Source organism: Zootoca vivipara, chromosome Z, assembly GCF_963506605.1.
Source record: "Zootoca vivipara chromosome Z, rZooViv1.1, whole genome shotgun sequence".
In the NCBI taxonomy this organism is placed as follows: domain Eukaryota; kingdom Metazoa; phylum Chordata; class Lepidosauria; order Squamata; family Lacertidae; genus Zootoca; species Zootoca vivipara.
The window spans coordinates 19,368,503-19,393,931 of NC_083294.1; the positions used below are offsets into that span (position 1 = coordinate 19,368,503).

Sequence of the window (25,429 nt, forward strand, 5' to 3'; positions counted from 1 at the left end):
GGCAACATGATGGGAGTTTATAAAAATGATGCATGGCATGAAGAAAGTGGGTAGAGAAAAGTTTTTTCTCTCTCATAACACTAGAATTCACGAGCATCCAATGAAGCTAACTGGTGGAAGACTCAGGGCGAGTAAAATTAAGTCCTTGTGTATGCAGCTCATAGTTAAACTGTGGAACTCACTCAAGTGATGGCCACCAACTTGAATGGTTTTAAAAGAGGATTAGACAAATCCATGAACAAGGATATCTTTATACAATTTTTTAATTAGTTTTCCAACATACCCCCAATAATAGCCAATTAATTCCCAAATTATACAATTATCAAAGTGCAACTCAACTTCTGATTAATACATTTTAGTTAAAATGGCTCCCCGCATGATGGTTTGGGTGCATTTCTAATCTTATATCACTGCGTTTCATAATCTTAATTAATGTCAGTTATATCTCAGTTATATTAATCCCTTAGTCAGCAGCTACATAATTATTTCCATTTGTGATGCTACAATATATAAATGTATAAAGTTTCAAGTGAGGAACTCAAACTATTATCTTCATTCTGCTCTGCGTGTGAAAACTGTTATATCCATGGAGATTCCTTCTTTCCATATATGGTGTTGTCTCTTTGGCTTCCCAGCTCTTGTTTTCTCCCATCATGGCTTGGGGCGGAACTGAATCTCAAAAGTTTCTCAGAGGTCTTACCTCTCCGTCCCTTGCTTCAACGTCTTGGAACAGGCTGCTAGAAACCATTCTGTCTCACCAGTAAAACATGTTGCAGATCTTTGCCATTTTTCTCTAAGCCTAGGAAAAGGTGGGCAGTTTTCAAACGCGCTGAAGATTTAATACTGCTTTCCAGCTCCTGGAATCTCTGCAGCATTCTTATCACAGCCCGCAAATTCTTTTCCTTCCAGCAAGAGATTAATGACCCAATTAAACATTGTCTTAGATTACATCCTGTCAGTAGCACACACAAATCTCAGTCTCTTTTTCCTTGTCTGTTGTTTTTAAATGGAGTTGAGGGGAATTACTCTGTCTTTCCAACACAGTCATACTTGAGCTTCTCCTCTCCCTCCTTCATTTCGGATCACACAGCGTTTCCATTTTTGCTTGTTAAAATCAATATTACTCCAATGTCCCTTCCTCACTTGTAAATATCTTTTTATCTTATATTCTGAAGAGGGTTGCTGAATCATAAATATTTAACAGAAACTAAGAATAAATAAACCGTGGGCTTCCCTCTCCCCAGTCGACTCTCACGCAAAGAAAATCTTATCTCAATTCAAAACTTTGATCCTTGTAGCTGGTATAGAACGCTGCAACCCCAGAAGTGACTGTTCTGGTTTGCGAACTATTTTTGGAATCCAACAGGGCTTCTGCAGCTTCCGATTGGCTGCAGGAGCTTCTTGCAGCCAATTGGAAGCCACACTTTGGTTTCTGAACTTTTTGGAAGTCGAAAGGACTTCTGGAATGGATTCTGTTCAGCTTCTAAGGTATGACTGTATGTTGTTGCAAACCCTTTCCATCACACGCCGGTACTTTAAAGCCAATTAAAGATCCAATTAAATGGAGAACCTCTGCTTCTTAATGCCAGCGTAGGAGAATTTTCGCCAGATGAAGTGCTTTTGCACTCAACACCTCCCTGTCTCCCATATTCCATGCCGGAGCGAAAGCCAGGTACCAAGATGAACTGCGAGTGAAGCCCATTCCCCCGTCCCTGGGGAGAATTTGCAATGATGATTTACCCTCTGTCATCCTTGTTTTCCATCTGCCGACGATCCCCCGCTGTAGTGGGGGCTGCCTCCATTAAGGTCATGAACAAGGATGTCACTGCCTGATAGTGTGCTCTGCCTTCACTGTTGTAGGCAAGAATGCTTCTGAATACCAGTTGCTGGAAACTCTTGGAGGGGAGAGGGCTCTTGTGCTCAGATTCTGCTTGTGGTTTTCTCATAGGCATCTGGTTGGCCACTGTGGGAACAGGATGCTGGACTAGATGGGCCATTGGCCTGATCCAGCAGCCTCATTTTATGTTCTTATGAAATGAAAGAAGCTAACTGCATCTGCTGTGTTTCTCTTCTGGAGTCCCTACTTGGCCCAAAGCTATGAGACAACCAAATATCCCTACCTTCTCCATTTATTTATTTTTTCAAATGTACAATGCCAATAACTTCCATAATGCAAGATTGATGGATCTACTTGGAAAAAGTGTTGAGACTTTGCTTCCTTGTGCAAAATCCTTAAAGATGCTGTCCACCTCAACTTTCCACATTCTTTACTGGGGTGGAATCTAGTGTCTCTCATTCATCAAGTTTAGGATTAATGCACATTCAAAGAAGAAAGAAGAAGAAGAAGAAGAAGAAGAAGAAGAAGAAGAAGAAGAAGAAGAAGAAGAAGAAGAAGAAGAAGAAGAAGAAGAAGAAGAAGAAGAAGAAGAAGAAGACAGGACATATGTGGCAGATGCTGGACAGCAAAGCAATACAACATTTGTTGTAATTATAGGAAACAAGGACACACCAAGGTCATAGGGCCTTCCCTTGACCTCATATATTTAGCATGGTGTTTCTCAAAGTTCCTGCTTATTTAGGGTGATCTTTCTCAAAGTAAAACTGTTTTGTTTTTCTCTGTTTCCTTTCTCCATTTCACACACTTGCCAGGAGACAACTCTCATTGAGCAAACTCATCTGGGCAGCTGAATGCTAAGAAAAACAACAACCATTTAACAGAATGCCTTGCAGCCACTGCTATAACCCAGCCATTCAGGACACTGCTCATTTTACACTGTGCTTTATTTGCATGAAGACAGCTGACATGATGAGGTAGTCACTGAGCTGCAATTTGCTTTACTAGAGAACAACTAATTGCCATTTCACCACAAAGATCTCAAAGTCAGTCTCCATATATTTGCCTCATTTGTACAAACTGTCGTGCAGCATGCAGAAAGTGTTTGCTTCCAAAAAAAATTCTAGTGCATGGTGGGGCAAACAGAGCAGTTCCTACAACAGTTGAGGGGGAAGTCTGCAGCCTGTATAAGAACATGAGAAGAGCCTTTTGGATCAGGCCAGTGCCCAGCATCCTCTTATCACAGTGACCAACCAGATGCCTCTGTGGGAAACCTTCAAGCAGGATTTGGGCACTAGAGCAGCACTTTGCACATCTCCGTTTCCAGCAACTGGTATTCAGAGTCATGGCTGCACTGACTGTAGAGGCAGAGCAAAGGCAGTCAATCAGTAACATTCTCCTCCATAAATTTGTCCAATCCTCTCTTAAATCCACCCATAGCTGCCAAGTTTTCCATTTTCTCGCGAGGAAGCCTATTCAGCATAAGGGGAAATCCCTTAAAAAAAGGGATAACTTGGCAGCTATGAATCCATCCAAGTTGGTGGCCATCACTGCCTCCTGTGGCAGCGAGTTCCATAGTTTAACTATACCTTGAATGAAAAACATTCGTTTTATTTGTCCTGAACCTTCTCGTGAACTTAACTCATCTTCATCTCACCTGCCAATTATGGGAACTCCTTTCAGGTTTAGTTCATTGATTTTTTTTAATAATTAAGTGAACTATGTTAATTAATTGATCAGCATCGCACTGATCAAAATCGGGACACTCTTTTTTGGTCCCAGGCTCTCGTGAGAGCCATTTGACACGCACCAGAGTGCAAAACCAAAAAATGAGTGTCTTTTGGTTTTGGCACTCTGGCCCAGGCCAGCTGATTCACATAAGAGCACAAGACAAAAAAGAGAGAGAGAGAGAGAGAGAGAGAGAGATGGTCTAGCGTTCTGGCATGAGCCAACTCACTCACACCAGAGCACCAGACCAAAGACCAGGATATTGCAGGACCCAGTCAGTAGTTGGGATGGCTTCAGTAATCCCAGGATGTCCCACTTAAATTGGGGCAGTTGAGGGGTACAGTATAAACTGAGCCAGTTCATTATGAACACTAGTTGAACATAAGAATATGCATTATAATTAGGTTGCACAATAAACTGTGCTGTCTATAAGTCATTCTTCTTCTTAATAGCAGATATTGTGTGATATTTTCCATAATTCTTCTCTGCCGATAAACTGATGGTTAAGTGTAAGCAGATCTCACCAGTGTATTCTCCCTCTCCCAAATTCCGCTAAGTATCTCTTTTGAAGTAGAAGCTATGTCCCAATTTTTCACTCACCGTTTTAAAAGTGGCTTAATCTCCCTACCACAACTTGCAACATTGCCAGCTGCAAATGAATTCGAAATAAGCTCATAAGTTTCTCTTCCTGCCTTTAATGCTCAAGAGCAGCCTGGCAGAATCTATTAGCATTAATTGTTATTTACAACGATGCCCTCCCTAAAGTTTTCTGTGCATAAAAATGCTTTCCCCATGATGATTAAGCATACTTTTTAAAAACCCAACAATTTAAGCTAAAGTATCTCAGACAACTTTGCCTTTTTTATTGCTTGCTTTTCTTTGTACAAGAAACTTCCCCAATCTCAAAAAACAACAACAACACCCAACTCCATAATTTCTGCTGCCCTAAATGAAACTCAGGGAGCCAATGGCAATGTAGGATTGCATCAGCTTGAGTACTAAACAGCAGAAGATATATAACTTCAGTCCATAGAAGGAAATAAGAACGTAAGTTGGGTTTGCAATTGGATCAGGTCATTGGCCCACCTAGTCCAGCATCCTGTTCTCACAGTGGTCAGTCAGATGCCCCAAAGGGAAACCCACAAGTGGGATCTGGTACAAGAGCCCTCTCCACTCCTTTGGCTTCCAGCAATTGGTATTCAGAACCACCATTGCACTAGAATATTTGTGTAATACCACTGAAGGAAGTAATGAGCTTGATCCTCTCTTGGTTCAATCTGGCAGATGAAGAGAAGCAATGTACCAACACTAGAGATTCATTTTGCATTGTCTGAGTCAAATAAATTATGAGGGTTTTCTCCCCCCCCCATCCCAAATTGTGGAGAATTGAACCCTTTCCCACTTCAGGCAATTCAGCAAAATGCCCTCTTCCCCTCCTCGCAGATAAGGTGCAGGATTTGGGGAGACTGCTTATGCTCAGGCTGAGCTGAGACTTGTTTTTGTCAGGCTGCTCAAGTAGGGTGGAGGCAACCAATTCATTTGTAAACACGCTGCAGGATCCCATGCTAACATTTAGCATAGCACACAATGAGCTGCACTCAAGGCCTCTTGGACACTTTGGAGTCCTCAGAAAGATAGAAAAAACCCAGCCCCCATTTGCTCATGATACAGTCAGCTGGTGAGAGGCAGATCAAAGCCTCTTTGTCATTCACATTTGCAAAAACGGTTTGCCTCTCATAGGCAGATTCTCTGGCTGTCGTAGATAGGGCGGTTTCTCCTTCTGGAGAGGAAGGCCAAGGCAGATGGCTCTCTTTACAGATTGCAGGCCTCGGGCTTGGAGGATGGAACTGTTGGCTTTAGCCACTGCTGTAAATCTTCAGCAGGTCGGCCAAAGAGCAGGCAGAAAACTCTCTGGCGACAGGCAGTCTGGGCCTAACCTTCCTCTGCAGGGGTGGTGAGATGGAGATGGGGAAATGCCTTTTTAAAGTGAACCTTCCTAATTTGTGCTGTCTAAAACACAGATGTCCTTTAGCCATCACGCTTCTCTGCCTTTTGCAAAGCGGGTATCCAACTGAAACCAGTATACGAAAATGCCTAAATTCAGGGACAGAACACATAAAGCTTCCATCTATGAGCTGTGCAAATATTGTTGGCCCAGAGATGCAAAGAATATACAGTTCTGACCATGAAAGAGTGGCAGATAAAACTAATGAACTATGCTGAATTGGCAAAATTTACAGGAAGAAATTAGGAACCAGGAAGAATAAAACTTTTAAAAGGAATGGGAGAAGTATACAATATATTCGAAAAAGTATTGTAAACAACTACATTTGTTGGTAGGTTTGACAGAAAACTTGTAGTAAAATTTTAAACTATGGATTGATTAAGGATTTATACTAATTGGAGTTAGTGATGAGATGCAGAATGAAAATTAAAATATAAGGACCCATAAAAGGGAGGGAAGGGAAGTCAAAGGGGATATGATGTTTGCAATTTTTTTCTTTGTTGTTGTTGTTGTTGTTGCTGTTATTGTCTGTAAAAGTGAAACCCCTCCCCAAAATTAAAGCTCCCTATGTGAGAGCAACACTAAATGCATTTTATCGAGGGAAATTGTGTGTAGAAAATGTGCACCTTAGGATAAATGCATACTAAAATGCTTATGGATATTTTGTAGCATCTTAGATTTGTAGAGTTGGATGGGATCCCCAAGGATCATCTAGTCCAACCCCCTGCAATGGAAGACCTGCAATGGAGGAATTGCATCCAGGGGTGCCAACCTGAATAAAATATTATGGGGCCCAAGTAAACCCTGCCCCACATAATGGATCACATGACATGGCACATACACACTAACTGAATTGCAATGTCCATCAACTTTGGGGGTTGGCCCAGCCCCAAGGAGTTGGCTCATCTGATCACGGATAAGTATCCCTGACAGATGGCCCTCCAGTCTCTGCTTAGAAACCTCCAAGGAGGGAGAGTCCACCACCTCCCAAGGGAGTCCGTTTCACTGTCTTGTGTGTGTGTGTGTGTGTGTGTTTATAATTTTTATTAAGTTTTCCATTTTCCATTTTAAAATATTCATTAAACAACCTTAAAATGTCAACGACTTCCCTTCTTCCCTTTCCACGGGCTGCAGTAGTAGCATACATAAATAGCCTTTTTTTGACACCTGGGAATTTCCATCTGAATTATCCTCAACAAAAAGGACTCTGGTTTGGAAAAGTACTTCTAACATTTTTTCAATTCATTATAAACAATTTCCCATTACAGTCGTACCTTGGGTCCCGAATGCCTTGGTACTCGGACGTTTTGGCTCCCGAACGCCGCAAACCTGGAAGTGATTGTTTCAGTTTGCGAACTTTCTTTTGGAACTCGAACGTACGACGGGGCTTCCGCAGCTTCCGATTGGCTGCAGGAGCTTCCTGCAGCTAACCAGAAGCCGTGCTTTGGTTTCCGAATGTTTTGGAAGTCAAACAGACTTCCGGAACGGATTCCGTTCAACTTCCAAGGTACGACTGTACTCTTTTACCCTTTTACAGGTCCACCACATATGAAAGAACGTACCCTAAACCTCATTGCATCTCCAACACTTATCTGATTCAGTCTTATACATCTTAGCTAGCAAGTCTAAGGTAAAGGTAAAGGGACCGCTGACCATTAGGTCCAGTCGTGACCGACTCTGGGGTTGCGCGCTCATCTCGCATTATTGGCCGAGGGAGCCAGCGTATAGCTTCCAGGTCATGTGGCCAGCATGACAAAGCCGCTTCTGGCGAACCAGAGCAGCACATGGAAATGCCGTTTACCTTCCCGCTGTAGCGGTTCCTATTTATCTACTTGCACTTTGATGTGCTTTCAAACTGCTAGGTTGGCAGGAGCTGGGACCGAGCAACGGGAGCTCACCCCGTCACAGGGATTCGAACCGCCGACCTTCTGATCAGCAAGCCCTAGGCTCAGTGGTTTAACCACAGCGCCACCTGGGTCCCCCTAGCTAGCAAGTCTACACAGAGTTAAATACCATCTGTAGATCATGTTCAAATAATTCTTCTTTAACATGCTGTAAACTTCACTGTCAAACAGCTCTTCCAGAAAGTTCTTCACAAAGTTTAGTCAGAATATCCTTCCTTGCAATTTGAATCCATTGGTTCAAGTCCTGCATTCTGGAGCAGGAGAAAACAAGTTTGCTCCGTCTTCCATGGGGCAGCCCTTTAGATATTTGATGGTGTGCATCATATGTCCTCTCAGCTGCTTCTTGACCAGGCTAAACATCCCCAACTTCCTCAACCGGAAATGGGATTACACGCACCATCAGAGTATTTGTTAAGGGTGTACACCAACCCTGCATGCAGTCCGAATTAAGAGGCAAACAAGGGCAATTCAGAGAAGAGTTTTCACATGCCCAGGTTTGACTGCATTGCTTACAAAGTGTCTTGAGTCAGATCAAGGACTCCTTTCAAGTCCCAAATCAGTCTGTGCATGTAAATGCTTAGAAAAACAAAACAAAAAGCTGCATCTTGCCTTTTAAAATAAAGCAGCTGCTGCATTTTTTTTTAAGTGAAGCCAGTGTGACCAGGGAAATGCCTTCAGATCAAGTGAGCAGAGATCCTTATTATTTATTTACTTATTGCTTTTGTACACCACAGGAGTCAGCAAACTTTTTCAGCAGGGGGCCGGTCCACTGTCCCTCAGACCTTGTGGGAGGCTGGACTATTTGGGGGGGGGGGTAATGAACTAATTCCTCTGCCCCACAAATAACCCAGAGATGGATTTTAAATAAAAGGACATATTCTACTCATCTAAAAACACACTGATTCCCAGACCATCCGTGGGCTGGATTGAGAAGGCGATTGGGCCAGATTTGCCTTGGTTTGCCTACCCATGGTATACCATCTTTTTCTCCAAGGAGCTCAAGGTGTCACACTTGGTTCTCTTCCCATTTTAGCCTCACCACGACCCTGAGAGGTAGGTTAGGCTGATAGAGGCAGTGACTGGCCCAAGGCTACACCCAGTGAGTTTCATGGCTGAGTGGGGATTTGAACCCTGGTCTCTCCCAGGTCCTAGTTCCAGCATGCTCAGCACTGCACCACACACGAGCTCTACACACAACCATTGTTAACAATCCAACTCTGCAACTACTATAAACGAGTGTCTGTACATTCAGTGGAGGCGAATGTGGTGGCAAGAAACATAGAGAGGGCTGTTAGGGGGGCATGAGGGGGAGGGGGATCCTCCCGCCTTTGGCATGAGCCAGGTCCGTCTCTACGAGGATTTGTCTTCATCTGTTTTAAGTGCAAGGAACGATAGTCAAAGCCTATTACACCAGCTCTCAGAGGCAGGTTTATGGCTGTGCAAGGAAGAATCCCCACGACGGGGTGAGCTCCCTTTGCTTGGTCCCTGCTCCTGCTAACCTAGCAGTTGGAAAGCACGCCAAAGTGCAAGTAGATAAATAGGTACCCCTCCAAGCGGGAAGGTAAACGCCGTTTCCGTGTGCTGCTCTGGTTTGCCAGAAGCAGCTTTGTCATGCTGGCCACATGACCTGGAAGCTGCACGCGGACAAACACCAGTTCTCTGCGACTGGACCTAATGGTCAGGGGTCCCTTTACCTTTACCTTTAAGGAAGAAACACTTGGAACTCTCTTTTTTAATAATAATAATAATAATAATAATAATAATAATAATAATAATAATAAATAATAATAATTTACAGGCGCCATGTGTTAAACAGCCCAAGAGGGGAAGGCTTGTTTCAAAACGCTGCAAATCGTGACCCAAGTTAGTTTTTTTAAAATTTCGCAGCTCCAACTCTCCTGAAGTACATAAAAAGAGCTCTGCTGGATCGGGCCAATAGCCCATCAAGCTCAGCATCCTGTTCTCATAGTGGCTGACCGGATGCCCCCAAAGGAAAGCCCAAACACAGGATTCAAACACAAGAACAACTCTCTCCTCCTGTGATTTCCAGCAGCTGGAATTCAGAAGCATTCCTGCCTCAACAATGGAGGCAGAACAGAGCCACCATGGCTAGCAGCCATCAGTAACCTTATTCTTCTCCATGAATTTGTCCATTCTTCTTCTAAAGCCTTCCAGGTTGGTGGCCCTCACTGCTTCTTGTGGGAGTGAGTTCCAAAGTTCAACTATGCACTTAAGTGCCACTGTTAGTGGCAGATACTGCTGTCTGCTGTTTCAACTTTCTTTCTCTCTAGCTACCTGCCAAAGCTCTTTATTCAAATACCAATGAAAGAGGTGGAATTGGCCAGGGGGGGTGGGGAGGAAATTATTTGTGAGTTCCTTTTAGATTAAAAGAAATCAGCATCTAGGAAGGAACAGAGCTGTCTGTTTCTGACCTGTGCCCATTTTGCATATTTTAATTCACAAGTCTTTTCCATCTTTGCATCAATCTGCATTTTTTTATTTACTAAATCACATATATTTTGCAATAAAATATTTAGCTACATTCTTTAGCTCAGGTCCTAATCTGATGCTCTAACCACTACACCGTGCTGCATTTCACTAGCCTAGTTCTTTGACAGCTTCTGGGCCTGCCAAGCTGGATCTATTCTGCCAGTGTCTTGAATTTTTACTATGAAAGACAAATCTGTGTAGTTATCATCAAAAATCCTATTAAATTGGAATTCTAAATCTTTTCTTTTCTTTTACAAAAAAAAATCTGTTTGTTTTACGTATACAGTAATTGGTCCTTATTTTTTAAGCAGAATTAAAATATTTTAAAGCCAACTTCCAGTTCATCTAAGAGAAACACACCAGGAGCCAATTCAGATTAAACAGAAGCAGAATGATGGTTACTGACCAAAAACCTCTATGTCATGCACAGACTACACCACATTACTCCACATCTATCCAATCACAGCCCAAAGGCCAAATTTCTGTTCTATGTGCTTGCGACAACAGATCAACAGAATCTCTTTATCATATAATGTTTAAAGGCGCTCTGTACATTGCAGCCCGGTCCAATATTCTGACGCCATTAATCCTGGAGATCGCCGATAAACCATCTGAGCCTCACCTAGCATGTGCGTTACAAGACAATGATCCGTACAGGACCCTATTGGTTGCAAGGTCTCAGTCCTTGCGTACAAGAAACGAGCCGGAGTGCTCCATGATTGTTGATACCCTAATATGTCTATTGTAAATACAAAATGATTCATCCAAGGTTCATCCAAGGTTCTTCACTCCAAATGCTGCAGTGTAACCCCCACAGATCTACTCTATTTATATGTTGGATATTTGTATTTCTGTTTTCACATCTGATTTATTTTTGTGGTGTGGGCTTATAGCCGAATAAAGATTTATCAACTTCAACTATCCAATCACAGTGCCCATACGGAATTAGAATTTCAGCTGACTCCTTAGAATATGATAGAAAGGAAGGATGAAGTTGTGTATCAGTTTTGTATTGATAACTTTGCTCTCCAAATCATTGGATGACCCAGTGTCATCCAAACCAATGGTTCCCAAAGTGGGAGATTGTTCAGCCTGGGGGTAGTGGGATTACCTGTGTGTGTGTGTGTGTGTGTGTGTGTGTGTGTCTGCTAAGAAGCAAGGGGGCAAGCGGGAGGGGGCAGAGTTGTAAAAGACCGAGTATGATGAGCCAGCATCACTTAATAATGTTCATCCCTTATTTTATCCATTTTGACAAACTTCCCCATGATATTATTGCAGAGAAGCTGGTAAAATGCGGGCTGGATGAAGTACGGTTATTGTTAGGCAAATTGTTTGTCTAGGAAATATATTATTGCTCTCCTGTTAACAGCTGCTGAATTTATTATAGCCAGCTACTGGAGAACACATAATACAAACCTTTTTGAAGCATGGATGCAATAGATATATGGGACATAATTCTTATGGCTAAGTTAACAAGTGTCCCAAAGAGAACACTGTACTGGAAAAAGAAACACGGCTTTCTATACAAAATGCTTTCGTTTGATAGAATATGCACATATTGAACATAGCCTGCATCTTCAATATATGTCTATTCTTGTGGGACACCGTGGGACACCATGGAATGATACATTTTATTACTACTGCATGGCATTTTATTACTACTGCATGGCATAAACCTCAGTTTCATCGTACTATTCTTTAAGAGTTTTCTGCAGGGGTGGGTGGGTTGGTAATAATGTTATTGAATATCATCACCATCATCATAGTTGTTTTAAGAAAGGCTTCCCTGAAGCGTGACCCAGTCATTTCATTTTGAATTTTACTGTGTAATGGTGGAAAAGCTTTTGTTGTTTTTTGCTTATTGGTGATATATCTTTGTATTTTATCTTACTGTGTACACTGCTTTGCCTCTGGTTGTGAGTTTATAGCAGGCACCCGCAAACTCGGCCCTCCAGATGTTTTGGGACTACAGTTCCCATCATCCCTGACCACTGGTCCCGTTAGCTAGGGATGATGGAAGTTGTAGTCCCAAAACAGCTGGAGGGCCGAGTTTGGGGGTGCCTGGTTTATAGACCTGAACAATTATTACAGACATACACCAGCTGCGAATTGTAATCTCCCATGTCAAAGCGATAGCTTTATTCAACTGTATACCAATTGAATCAACTCTATGATTCTTGCATTGTGGGGATTTGGACTTTAATAATAATAATAATAATATATTATACCCCGCCCATCTGGCTGGGTTTCCCCAGTCACTCTGGGCGGCTTCCAACCGAATATTAAAAACAGTACAGCATCAAACATTAAAAACTTCCCTAAACAGAGCTGTCTTCAGTTGTCTTCTAAAAGTAAAACAGTTGCTTATTGCCTTGACATCTGCTGGGAGGGCGTTCCACAGGGCGGGTGCCACTACCGAGAAGACCCTCTGTCTGGTTCCCTGTAAACTGACTTCTCGCAATGGGACCGCCAGAAGGCCTTCGGTGCTGGATCTCAGTGTTCGGGTTGAATGATGGGGGTGGAGATGCTCCTTCAGGTATACAGGACCGAGGCCATTTAGGACTTTAAAGGTCAGTACCAACACTTTGAATTGTGCTCGGAAACGTACGGGGAGCCAGTGTAGATCTCTCAGGACCAGTGTTATGTGGTCCCGGCGGCCGCTCCCAGTCACTACCGGTAGTCTAGCTCCCGCATTCTGGATTAATTGCAGTTTCCGGGTCACCTTCAAAGGTAGCCCCACATGGAGCGCATTGCAGTAGTCCAAGCGGGAGTCCAAGCATGCACCACTCTGGCGAGACAGTTTGCGGGCAGGTAGGGTCTCAGCCTGCGTACCAGATGGAGCTGGTAGACAGCCACCCTGGACAAGAATTAACCTGTGCCTCTATGGACAGCAGTGAGTCCAAAATGACTCCCAGGCTGCGCACCTGGTCCTTCAGGGGCACAGTTACCCCATTCAAGACCAGGGAGTCATCCACACCTGCCCACCTCCTGTCTCCCAAAAACAGTACTTCTGTCTTGTCAGGATTCAACCTCAATCTATTAGCCGCCATCCATCCTCCAACCCTTCACCGCCTTCACTGGTTCTGATTTAAAAGAGAGGTAGAGCTGGGTGTCATCTGCATACTCATGAACACCCAGCCCAAACCCCTGATGATCTCTCCCAGCGGCTTCATATAGATATTAAAAATGGGGGAGAGAACGGAACCCTGAGGCACCCCACAAGTGAGTGCCCAAGGGTCTGAACACTCATCCCTCAACACCACTTTCTGGACACGGCCCAGGAGGAAGGAGTGGAACCACTGTATGACAGTGCCCCCAGCTTCCAACTCCTCTAGACGGTCCAGAAGAATGTTATGGTCGATGGTGTCAAAGGCCACTGAGAGATCCACCAGAACTAGGAAACAGCTCTCACCTGTGTCCCTAGCTCGCTGGAGATCATCGACCAGTGTGACCAAGGCAGTTTCAGTCCCATGGTGAGGCCTGAATCCTGATTGGAAGGGATCCAAATGGTCTGCTTCTTCCAAGCGTGCTTGGAGTTGTTCAGCAACCACCCGCTCAATCACCTTGCCCAAGAATGGTAGATTTGAGACTGGGCGGTAGTTGGCCATATTGCCCGGGTCTAAAGATGTTTTTTTTAAAGAATCGGTTTAATGACCGCTTCTTTTAGTGGGTCTGGGAAGGCTCCCTCGTAGAGGGAAGCATTCACCACCCCGCAGAGCCCATCGCCCAGCCCTTCCCAGCTCGCTTTTATTAGCCAAGATGGGCAAGGATCAAGGAGACATGTGGTCTGACTTGTCCAAGCAGCCTGTTCACATCCTCAGAGGTAACAGATTGGAACTGATCCCATATAACATGACTAGACAGGGCTCTAGCACTCTCCCGCCCTGGCCCTGCTCCCATGGTGGAGTCTACCTCCTTCCAAATCTGAGCGACTTTATCTGCAAAAAAAAAAAAACTTTGCAAAAGCATTGCAGGAGATCTTGGGGTCCCTACCAGGCCCTGATGGTGAAGGTGGTTTCGGTAGATTGCGAATGACCCCCAACTCCACAATTCTGTGATATATCAATTAAAACTCATGTGATCAACCAACTAAAGTGCTGTTGTTGTTGTTGTTTTGACCATGTGACAGCCAAAGAAAAAATATCCTCTCTCCCCCCCCAAATATCTCAAGAGACATTTAAGTGGAATAAGAGCACCTGAACAGGTTTAAGGAAATAGGAAAGGCAATTATTTGCTTGAGACCATAGCTGCCAAGTTTTCCCTTTTCTCACAAGGAAGCCTATTCAGCATAAGGGAATTTCCCTTAAAAAAAGGGAGAACTTGGCAGCTATGCTTGAGACTGTGCACCACAACTTAGAGCTGGATCTCAAGGCTCTGGAATCATCACTGCTGATGGCCAGGAAACATGTGGATGGTACTGACCAGAGACAGTCATGCCAGGTAGTTTCTAGGAGGTAATGCAAAACATACTCTCAGGGGTGAATGGAAAGTTACTGGGATAAAGGTTGCTTTTCTGTAGAGAATGGATGAGGAGCTGGTGGCCCACCAGATGTTGTTAATATCCATCAGCCCCAGCCAGCATGGCCGACAGTCAAGGGTGATGGGAGTCATAGCCCAACACCTGGAGGGAAGGCCATTTTGCTCAATGACCATATAAAATTCAGACAACAAAAAATGATTGCAACTTAACAGAACACACAGACAAGGATTCTCCTTCTTTATTAACTTTATTAACATCACTAAAATCATTGCAACTAAACACTTTACAAGTCCAAAAAAACAAATACAAAAAAACCCCCCACAACAGGTGGCAGATACCTTAAGTGCCTTAAATTTCACAAAAATAGTGTGTGGAATTGCTGGGCATCTTTTAGCTTATGATGAACGGAGGCCTGATGAAAAATGTACCAGCTAGAATACAATAAAGCACATGTTGTGTGTCAACTGCTGCTATCTGGTGCCGACTGCATCTTCCACATTTCCCCCTAGCTGCTACGTGATCAGGACATGGGACATCTGCACAATCCATTAATTGATTGTTTGGAATCATGGACTCACAACACTGAAATGGGCTTGGTGACTCCATGCTTTCTTCTTTGGTCACTACAACCTCGAGGACTTAACACTGCCCAATCCAGGAGAAGGGGGGGCATGCAGATTGCGTGCCAAGGTGCAGTCCCCCTCCCCTCCAGGAGCTAGGCCTCAAAGGAAAACACATGACAACATATTTGGGGTTAAAGTGGCCACAACGTTCCAGGAACCCGGAAAGCTCTGTGGAGACCAAAGGGATAGGTGGAGCAACGGCCAGCAGAGCGGCATGCCAGGCCACAAACCTCGCCCACCACTGGACCCGGTAAGTGGATATTTTCTACCTTCACTAGATCTATCTACGATTATATTAACAGACTTGCTGTTACTTAGACAGAAACTTCTGAGCGTCTTAAGTAGGAGGGCAGCATGAACGTAAGAATGACTATGCACCACCATGTTTAGTTTGGCCACTGACTAAACATGTGTGCATATGGACACGGAACAAACCCAAAAACTCTTTAAGCCTCTAAGCCAGGCATCCCCAAACTTCGGCCCTCCAGATGTTTTGGGCTACAATTCCCATCCTCCCCGACCACTGGTTCTGTTAGCTAGGGATCATGGAAGATGTAAGCCAAAACATCTGGAGGGAGGGCCGCAGTTTGGGGATGCCTGCTCTAAGCTTAGCATTCTGCTTACAAAGCAGGTTTGTACACATCAGTGTTGCTTGGAGCCTGGAGGGCCACACCCTGTGCTAAGTGTTGGCCCTGCAGAGCAGATATAGGCTCCCTCCCACCCTAAACCTCTAGACATCCTTGGATCCTGTTTCCACTTCTACAGCAGCTCCGCTTACGTTCCCTTGGAAAATGAAAAAACCAGTTTCATGCATACCGTCAGCATATTCTCTCTTGCTCCCGGTGTTCCTTGACTAGCTGGCAGCATGGACTACTGGTGGGTTTGTCCGGGTTCCTTGAGAATTTAAAACAGGAGGTTCCTGCTGTGGTGTTGGCCCTTCCCATTTAGGACGGTGTGTTTGTAAAAAGTCCGGCCTGTCTATCTTGAATACAAAGTGTTCCTGCTGCTTAGAAGGCCCCTCCCTGCTTCTCACTAGTTTAAGGCTTTGGTAAAGCTGATGAAGGAAAAGTAGCTGAATTGTACCCATGCAGAGATTGTGTGCAGCAACCGGATTGGGATGGAAACGTTTCTACTTTGCGTGTCAATCTCTTCTGCCCACAGTTAGTTATTTAGTTAGTTATTTACAGCAGTTAGTTAGTTAGTTAATATACCGCCCTATGCCCACAAGTATCAGGGCGATTCACAGAACAAAATCAAAATATAAAACCACAATATATATAATCAAAGTAAAAACAACCCAATAACACCCCCCCCCCAAAGAACCACCTTTTAAAAGGACATAGGATGTCAATCAAATCAACCAAAAGCCTGGTTAAAAAGAAATGTTTTTGCCTGGCACCGAAAGGTATATAATGAAGGCGCCAGGTGAACTTCCCTGGGGAGAGCATTCCACAAATGGGGAGCCACTGCAGATAAGGCCCGTTCTCGTGTTGCCACCCTCCAGACAGCTTTCTTGCTGTTGTGTCCTTCAACCACATTTTGAAGATCTTTCCAGCCCTACAAAAGGCTGCGTTTGGGGGAAAAAAGCAGAGTTGTCGGCAATATTTTGATGCCCAGGTGTTTTTATTTTGTTTTTAGGAAGTAAGGGAAGCCAAAGAGTAGTTTTGATTATTATTTTTTACAGGAGACATGTGAATCGGTAAAGATTCTAACATTCAATATAAACTGAGTTTTGATTATTATTTAAACAAACAAAGAAAAGGTGTTGCTTGGTCTGCCTTGATGCTTTATGCTTTGGTCCTCAGAAACCTGTGTGTGTTGTGATGCCAGTTCTTCAAAGCCACACAATCCGAAGGAGTGCTTTTGACCACACTCCTGATAAACACAAGACATAGGATGGATGCATTCCTAGAACCAGGAAAATGAACATCTCTGCTTAAAGTACCTCTACCTCCTCCCCAGTAGACCAGAGTTAGAGAGGCACGTTGATGATGGAAGTTACCATGTGTTTAAGCGCCTCAGGCAGGAAGTGAAGGGGTCTACTCCCCCCAAAAAAACCGAAGGCTCTCTCGTGTCTGCTCCAGGGTGGAATGAAAACTGTACAGGATGGTCCTGTCTCCTTCCAGTGCACAATGGCTTTCCACCTGGGGAGACCAAGCAGAGGATGCAGAGGCAGCATAACCACCAAAAATGCTCTCTGTTCCACTGCAGAAAAACCAAAAGGTTCATTCTTCAGTGCTTTGCTGTGGGGGAGAACCCCCGCTTGGAAATGTCTTCGCATTCCTGAAAAGGATTTAGAAAGGAGTGTCCATCTCCCCACACCCCGTCCCCCTACAATGCACAGAGTGATTTGTCTTAAGACAGCCAGTGCATTAAAAGCTGGTGCTCCCCCAAAGCCCTGTACATAAATCTTGGGATGGCACCACCCTGCCACATTAAAGGGATGTGGAACAGGGTGGATAAAACTGTTCGCAACCACTCCCCAACTCTCTTCCTTGGCCAACAGGGGCATTCCAACTTCTCCCAAACATCCCAAAGTGAAACAAACAAGTGTTCTTGAATATAGGCAACAGTAGAAACATGGAGGAAGCAGGAAAGGAGGAAAGGAGGAGCTACTTTCGGAAACCGATGGCAAGGTGGATTTATTCACTTAGGAAACTATTCAGAATGGTATGCTTCAACGGCCGCAGCAAGACTCGTGAACCAGGAGAGGGAGGACCGGAGGAGGCGCTGTGGCAAATCTCTCTGGAACCAGCCAGGATCAGACATACAAGTCTAGAGAGGGGGCAGAGAGAGAACACAAACTGCATCAATCAAAGCCTGACAATATAACTGTGATTTCTGCTTCTGAATCCTTTCCACCTCTACAATTTGAGGAATCTATGAACACCACCAAGAATGCCATGCAATGCAGCAAGGGGCTTGCCAGTGTGCTGGCTGTGGGAGTACCTGCCTCAAAGAGGTCTTCCGTGCCCCCCCCCCGAACACACAGTGCCCCTCTCTCTACTGAAATTAAGCCAGAAGAAAGCATATTTCTTTTCTTTTTTCTTTTTAAGGCAATGGCAACTCAAAGCAGCTTATAAAAAAAAGGTCAAATACACACATATATTAAAACCAGGGGGGAAATATTTCTCTCCCATTTGGATGAAGGCATTATTGCAAGATTCTGTCACTTGGATCAGAACATAACCAGGAAAGGATGGGAAATAGCGTATAAGTTTATAATCGATGGTAAGATCATGACAGCTAAAAAAACTGGGGCGGGGGGGGGGAGCATATCTCCTACTATGTCTGAATGGACTGAGAAAAATTGGTCCGTAGTGATTGGTGATTAAACCAACATTACAATTCTTATATGTAAACCAGCCTAACAAGTTTATGGGAAATAGTGGTGTTTTAGTACTATTTTTGTAACGTTTTGCAACAAGAAGTTCAAGGGTAACGTCAAACCTGATGGTGCTTTCACCCTTCTGTAACAATATTTCTTTATGCTATTTTATCTTGGGTTTATTTTGTTTGTTAATAAATAATTTTGAGTGAGGAGAGCAAAACAAAAATCAGACCCACTCTAAAAGACCCCTAGACCATCAAAAGCCAGAGACCGGGTTAAAAAGGAATGTTTTCGCCTGGCACCTGAAGGTAATACTAAATAAATTGGAGTCCTTGGAGAATTGAGAAAATCAAATGAAAAGATTCCAAGAGCTCTGGCCAGGTAGTAGATTAAATTTTAAAAAGTTTTAAGTTGAGAATGTTTCGGTTTATTCTTCATCAGCTCTAGTATCATAGTTTCAATGTCAAAGCATACCATTCATGTTTTTCTAACTTACTCAATCTGTTTGCAAACAGATTGAGTAAGTTAGAAAAATGATGAAGAATAAACCGAAACAGGGCCTAGTCCTGGATTTCTAAAAACTGGATTGCTACTGGAATTTGTCTTATTCTCAACTTAAAACTTTCTAAAAATTAATCTTGGAATCTTTTCATTTGGCACCTGAAGGTAGCATTGCAGTAATGGTGCTGGGGGAGTCTCCCTGGATGGCTGTGGTGCCCATGGACTCAAAAGGATTGCTGCCCTCCCTCCACCCCCCGATACAGACATGCTGGGACTGTACCACTTCAGGATGCAGCTGAGAGGGAACCACTATACCTACAAACCACTATACCTACAAACACCCTCAGAACTCAGGATTCCACTGAACAATTGCCTGCTTTTTCTAATCCCCCCCATCGCCATCTTACCATTAATCCTTCAGGTCTCATCACTGGGGAGTCTGCCTTGTGGTGATGAAGAGCTGCAAAAGGAAGCATGGAAGTGAGTGAGTGAGTGAGTGAGCAAGCAAGCAAGCAAGCAAGCAAGCAAGCATTATTTGCCTTCGTATTCCACCTTTTCTACACAAGCTGCTCCGGATGGTGTACATATTTCTCCTCTCCCCCAATTTATCTACATAACAACCTGTGAGGTAGGTAAGGCTAAAAGATATAGTAACCGCCCCCCCCCCCAGGTCACCCAATGAGCTTCATGGCTGAGCAGGGATTCAAACCCTTGTCTCCCAGGTCCCAGTCCGACACTCTAACCCCTACACAACCAGTGATTCTCAAGGAAATAAATAAACTAAAACTAAAACATGGACCATAGCACGCCAGGCACTCCTGTCTTGCACTGCCTCCCGCAGTTTGGTCAAACTCATGTTCGCAGCTTCGAGAACACTGTCCAACCATCTTGTCCTTTGTCGTTCCCTTCTCCTTGTGCCCTCCACCTTTCCCAACATCAGGGTCTTTTCCAAGGATTCTTCTCTTCTCATGAGGTGGCCAAAGCATTAGAGCCTCAGCTTCACAATCTGTCCTTCCAGGGAGCACTCAGGGCTGATTTCCTTCAGAATGGATAGGTTTGATCTTCTTGCAGTCCATGGGACTCTCAAGAGTCTCCTCCAGCACCGTAATTCAAAAGCACCAATTCTTCGGCGATCAGCCTTCTTTATGGTCCAGCTCTCACTTCCATACATTACTACTGGGAAAACCATAGCTTTAACTATATGGACCTTTGTCAGCAAGGTGATGTCTCTGCTTTTTAAGATGCTGTCTAGGTTTGTCATTGCTTTTCTCCCAAGAAGCAGGCGTCTTTTAATTTCGTGGCTACTGTCACCATCTGCAGTGATGAAGGAGCCCAAGAAAGTAAAATCTCTCACTGCCTCCATTTCTTCCCCTTCTATTTAAAGCCAGGAGGTGATGGGACCAGTGGCCATGATCTTGGGTTTTTTGATGTTGAGCTTCAGACCATAGTTTTCATTACTACATCACTAAGTGTTAATTTCTGCATTATACTGGAGCTTTCGCAGGACATAAAAGCCACTTCTGGAAATATAGCAGAATAAAGCAGACGCTTAATTCTCATTTCCGCATTATTTGCTTCCAGGGAAAATAAGTGTGCAAACAACATAGGAATATCACTAACTTTGCTAATTCTGCTATATTTTCAGAAGTCCAGGTTATGCCCTCACAGACTGCCCAAACCGTTATAATATCCCAGCTCAGTCACTGCTCATTTCCTGAGTTGGTGAGGCTAATTTCACGACTATGAGAAACCAAGCCTTTAGTATCATCAGCCGAGTCCTCTGGAACTCTCTGCTACTGGAGATTCAGTGGGCACCTTCTGTGCCAACGTTTAAACAGCTGCCAAATATGTTCATGTTCTGTGGGCCAGTAAGAATGTATCCTTCCACAGTGATTAACTGTTGTCTGTTTCTAACTAAAAACAAAAACTTTAATGTTTTTATTGCTGTACAGTGGTGCCTCGCAAGACGAATTTAATTCGTTCCGCGAGTCAATTCGTTTTGCGAAAAATTCATCTTGCGAATCGCGGTTTCCCATAGGAATGCATTGAAATTTCTTTTTTTGCCCATAGGAACACATTAATTAAATTTCAATGCATTCCTATGGGAAACCGCGATTCGCAAGATGAATTTTTCGCAAAATGAATTCGTCTTGCGAGTCACCATCAGATCGCAAGACGCATTCGTCTTGCGTAAAATTCGTCTTGCAGGGCATTCGTCTTGCGAGGTACCACTGTATACTGTTTATTTATGACAAAGCAGCACACCAATGTTTCTTATAAATAAGTGGCTTTTGTGCCGTGCAAAAGCTCAAGCGTAATGTGGAAATTAACAGTTTGCAAAGAGCCGTGAAAACGGAATAAACTGCTGTGTGGATGCAGCCTAAGCCAGAGTATATGCTACCTCATCATGGTGCCCAGTCTGGCAAGCCAGAACATGGAACTCTGAAGCAACCCCAACATCTGCTGTGTTTGGCACCAACAGACTCTGGGGCTCTTGAGATGTCTATTATTAGGACCCACTTTAATTCTGTGATTCTAAGTTGCCTCGAGTTGTTTCTTGTATAGTATTTTAATGTTACAACTTGCCCTGTGACTTTAGGGTGAAGGGTGGGTTAATAATATTAGTAATATTAGGAATATGCAAGGCAGCCAATGACTAGATAGCTCCTCCTGGATCGCAAAACAAGCATTTATACATTGGTGCCTAAGAGTCTGATAGCTGCCTCAGGTGGTTTCAGAGGAAAGGTAGGGTAAATATTTAGAGGAAGGAGGGAATATCTTGTGTGCTAAAACAACATCGAAACACCCCAAATTCCTAACCTTTGTCTTGGAACCACACAAGCAGGTTCCACAAACAGCCCAGCCTGCATTCCAGTGGTATATCTTTGGGATCCCCATAATTTAATCTTATTTATTACAATTATATCCCATCTTTCCTCAAGGAGTGCAAGGTGATGTATGTAGGGTCTCACCTCCCCATTTGTTCTTCACAGCAACCTTGAAAGTGAATGATTGGCTCAGGGTCACCCAAATGAGTTTCATGACCAAGTGGGGGATTCAAACTCTGGTGTCTCCCAAGCCCTATTCTGACGTACTAATCTTTACACTTCTTCTTCTTCTTTAGCGATCATTCGTGGCTGAGTAAGATTGTCTTCCATGAACATGGTCTTAGCAGTGAGTCTGTAAATGACTGTGGAGGCCAATTCTGGATCCACCTGTATTTTCACAGTGGGGACATAGGTTTCAGGGCAGGAGTTGATCATGGTGAGAGGATTTGCCAAACGTGTCTTCCTCTTAGCTTGTTTCTCCCTTTCAATCACTTTCCCTACCTGGGCAGTTATCTTTCCACAAGGGCCGGCATCAATGCCAAAATCTTGAAGTGCAGAGTGTTTGAGGACCGGGACATTCACAGGGAAACCAAAAGGCTTGTTTACAAAGCTATTGTACTACCAACTTTACTGTATGCTTGTGAAACATGGACAACTTACAAACGCCATCTCCAACTCCTCAAAAGATTCTGTCAACTGTGTCTGCGAAAAAAATTATGTATCACGTGGGAAGACAGGCAAACTAATGCCAGTGTACTGGAAGAAGCAAAGACCACCAGTATCGAAGCAATGATTATTCAACATCAACTTCATTGGACTGGTCATGTTGTTCGGATGCCCGATTACCGTCTTCTAAAGCAACTACTCTATTCCCAACTTTAAGAATAGAAAACTTTACACCACACTTGCTCTCAAAATACTATACAAGTTCCAATTAATTAATTAATTAATTAATGTGCCACACTTAAATCCCACCTTTACTCCAAGGAACATACATGGTTCTCCCCCTCCCCATTTAAAGGTAGGTTAGTCTGAGAGAGGCAACAGCTGGTCCAAGGTCACCCAAGTGAGATTCATGACAGAGTAGGGATTCTGAACTCTGGGGTCTCCCAGGTCCCTAGTCCGACACTATAACCACTTTGCCACACTGCCTCTGTACCACTCTGTGATGGGATGTTACCTATTGCAAGTCTGAATGAACTGCCTTACCTCCCTCTCCTGAAGGAAGCTGTCTCAAAAAACTTCGTCCTGGAGGCCACCCTGCAAAAGAAACCAGCACAGAACATTCATTTTCATTTCATTTTATTTTGCATGATGAAGCAACAGATCTTTAGGCAAACACTCTCAAGTTAAGTTAGGTAAATGGGAAAGGTCAGGGAAGAACCATGGTTGGCCAATACATTCCCCACTAATACTACTGTGCTTGAGTTGCCACTCCGCATGGAAGAAAATAGGGCCACTAATAGAATCATAGAATTGTAGAGTTGGAAAGGACTCCAAGGGTCATCTAATCCAACCCCCTGCAATGTAGGAATCTCAACTAAGGCATCCATGACTGATGGCCTTCCAAACTCTGCTTTAAAACTTCCAAAAGCTACCATCTCCCAAAGGAGTTCCTTCTACTATCAAACAGCTTTTAATTTCCCTCCCATATCCTTCCCCCCAAAATGCTTCTTTCATCTAATCCTGGGAGAGGAAGACTATTGTTTCAAGGACTCACCCGAAAACCAGCAAAAAATTACCTTTGAGTGAAGAGAGGCAGATTTAGATGCACACTCAAAGTCCATAGGAGCACACAAAGTGAAGAGGAGTTTGAATGTTAGCTTGTTGCAAGCCTTTTTTATTTTATTTTTGAAAGAGGGCAAGCTTCTAGCCTGATGTCTGCAAAGACCTGCTTGAAAAGAGGGTGAATGATACCTGCCAACGTGTGGGAAGCTTGTTGGGTAGTCAAATAAGATTGAAGGCCCTTGGGGATGGTGTTACTAGAAGCCCCTGCAACGCCACACTCCTCCACAGAACTAGCAAAACAATTATGCTCTATTGATACACATGTTTATGGTGAATTGTTTTCCTTGGTGCAGAATTTCCAAGGCACAGATCTAGGGTGGCCATATTTTGAAGAGCAAAAAAGAGGAAATGTTTGCCAACTTCTACTTTTAACTTTTGGATTGCTAGGGCAACGCTGGAAAAAGAAGACATGTCCTGGGAAAAGAGGACAAATGGCAACCCTAATAGATATGTGTGTGTGTGCATGCTCCCTGAGAGTGTAGGGCGGGAATAATGTGCTGCCTGGCTTTATGGATATGTGACATATGTGCAAAGGACACATGCAGAATGCACACACCAAGGACCCTCAGGGGATTTGCAGGTCTGCCACTGACATGCAGAAAGACTGAAACGGAACAACGGGTATCAGTTTGCAAACCATCTTTGCCTTGATTTGCAGTTTGCAAAGTATGTCACTTGTGTTACAGTCAGAGAGGCAGCGTAAATGCAGAAGCAGAAGGCAATGTGCTAGTCAGACAGTTGTCAACATCATTCCTCAACCTCCCACAAGGAATGGCAGATTCTTTGGAAGATCTCTCCCCCCCTCCCCCCGGGACATGTTACACCAAGGTTAGCTGCCAAACCCACTGCACCTTTCTTGAGTGGCAAGTATGTATGTACTTATAGTGTCTGTATATAATTTTCTTTCAGAGCTATTTCTGATAAAGGTTTTAGTTTGCTTTTCTTACTAAACTAAGAATAGGGTGATCCAAGAACCATGAGCCCAGTATAATTTATGTTGCATTTAACTTAGGAAATACTCAAGGGAATGTAAGTTCAGTGGCTAAAATACATAACCGACCACTATGCACATTCACTATGCCTCATGAAGAACATGGACATAATTCTTCCAGGAAGAGGGAATTTTGCACATTTCCTGCTCAGTGGACACACTCTCCAAAAGGCCTTAGGGCAGGCATCCCCAAACTTCAGCCCTCCAAATGTTTTGGACTACAATTCCCATCTTCCCCAACCACTGGTCCTGTTAGCTAGGGATCATGGGAGTTGTAGGCCAAAACATCTGGAGGGCCACAGTTTGGGGATGCCTGCCTTAGGGAATATATCAACTGAATTTTGTATGTTCTCCAGCCACTACGCGTAATCCCCAACATCTAAATCAGTATGTGCATTTCTACACACACTGGTCAACATGCCTGTTGGGAGCTAATGCATAGCAACTGGAGGATGTACAAAATCCAGTCAATATATGTACATTTCCTACAAAGCATGTTGGAGATTATAGCAATTTGACTGGAAAATGTGCGTAACTCCCTCTTCCATGAGGTCAGATGAATTTGCACAGTGGCCAGTTGCTATGCGCGTTTACTGCTCAACTTGCAGTACAATTGCAATTTATGTGGGGGTTCAGTTCCAAGGGTTCCATGTGCACAGGAAAATTGTGTATACCCAAACCCTTGGAGCTACCCCACATCTAGCAAAGTGGGGGGGGAGGGAAACCCCAGTACTCCCATAGCTCACACACTGAGCAGGCCTCACGCCCCCCCCCCAAGCAAAGCGGAGAAGTTTAAAGCCCTTTATGCTCCAGGTAACCCCAAGCAGACCCAACACAAAAAGAGTTTTTAAGTTCTCTACTTTGTTTGGTATTTAACTTGCACAATTTCAAAAAGCCGGCCCTCAACCATGTGTGGTTGAAATTGC

The 25,429-nt window shown here is 43.8% G+C and overlaps 1 protein-coding gene across 1 annotated transcript in view; it reads right to left on the minus strand.

Annotated features, from left to right (window-relative positions):
* Window positions 1-14,669: 14,669 nt before the first annotated feature.
* Window positions 14,670-25,429, minus strand: part of OPHN1 (oligophrenin 1) — a 130,699-nt gene continuing 119,939 nt past the window's right edge. The window contains exons 23-25 of the mRNA XM_035113211.2: window positions 22,934-22,984; window positions 19,304-19,356; window positions 14,670-17,839 (exon numbers count right to left, since the gene is read on the minus strand). Of these exons, the coding sequence (XP_034969102.2) occupies window positions 19,314-19,356; window positions 22,934-22,984 (94 nt within the window). The 3' untranslated portion in view covers window positions 14,670-17,839; window positions 19,304-19,313. The remainder of the gene's footprint in view (window positions 17,840-19,303; window positions 19,357-22,933; window positions 22,985-25,429) is intronic.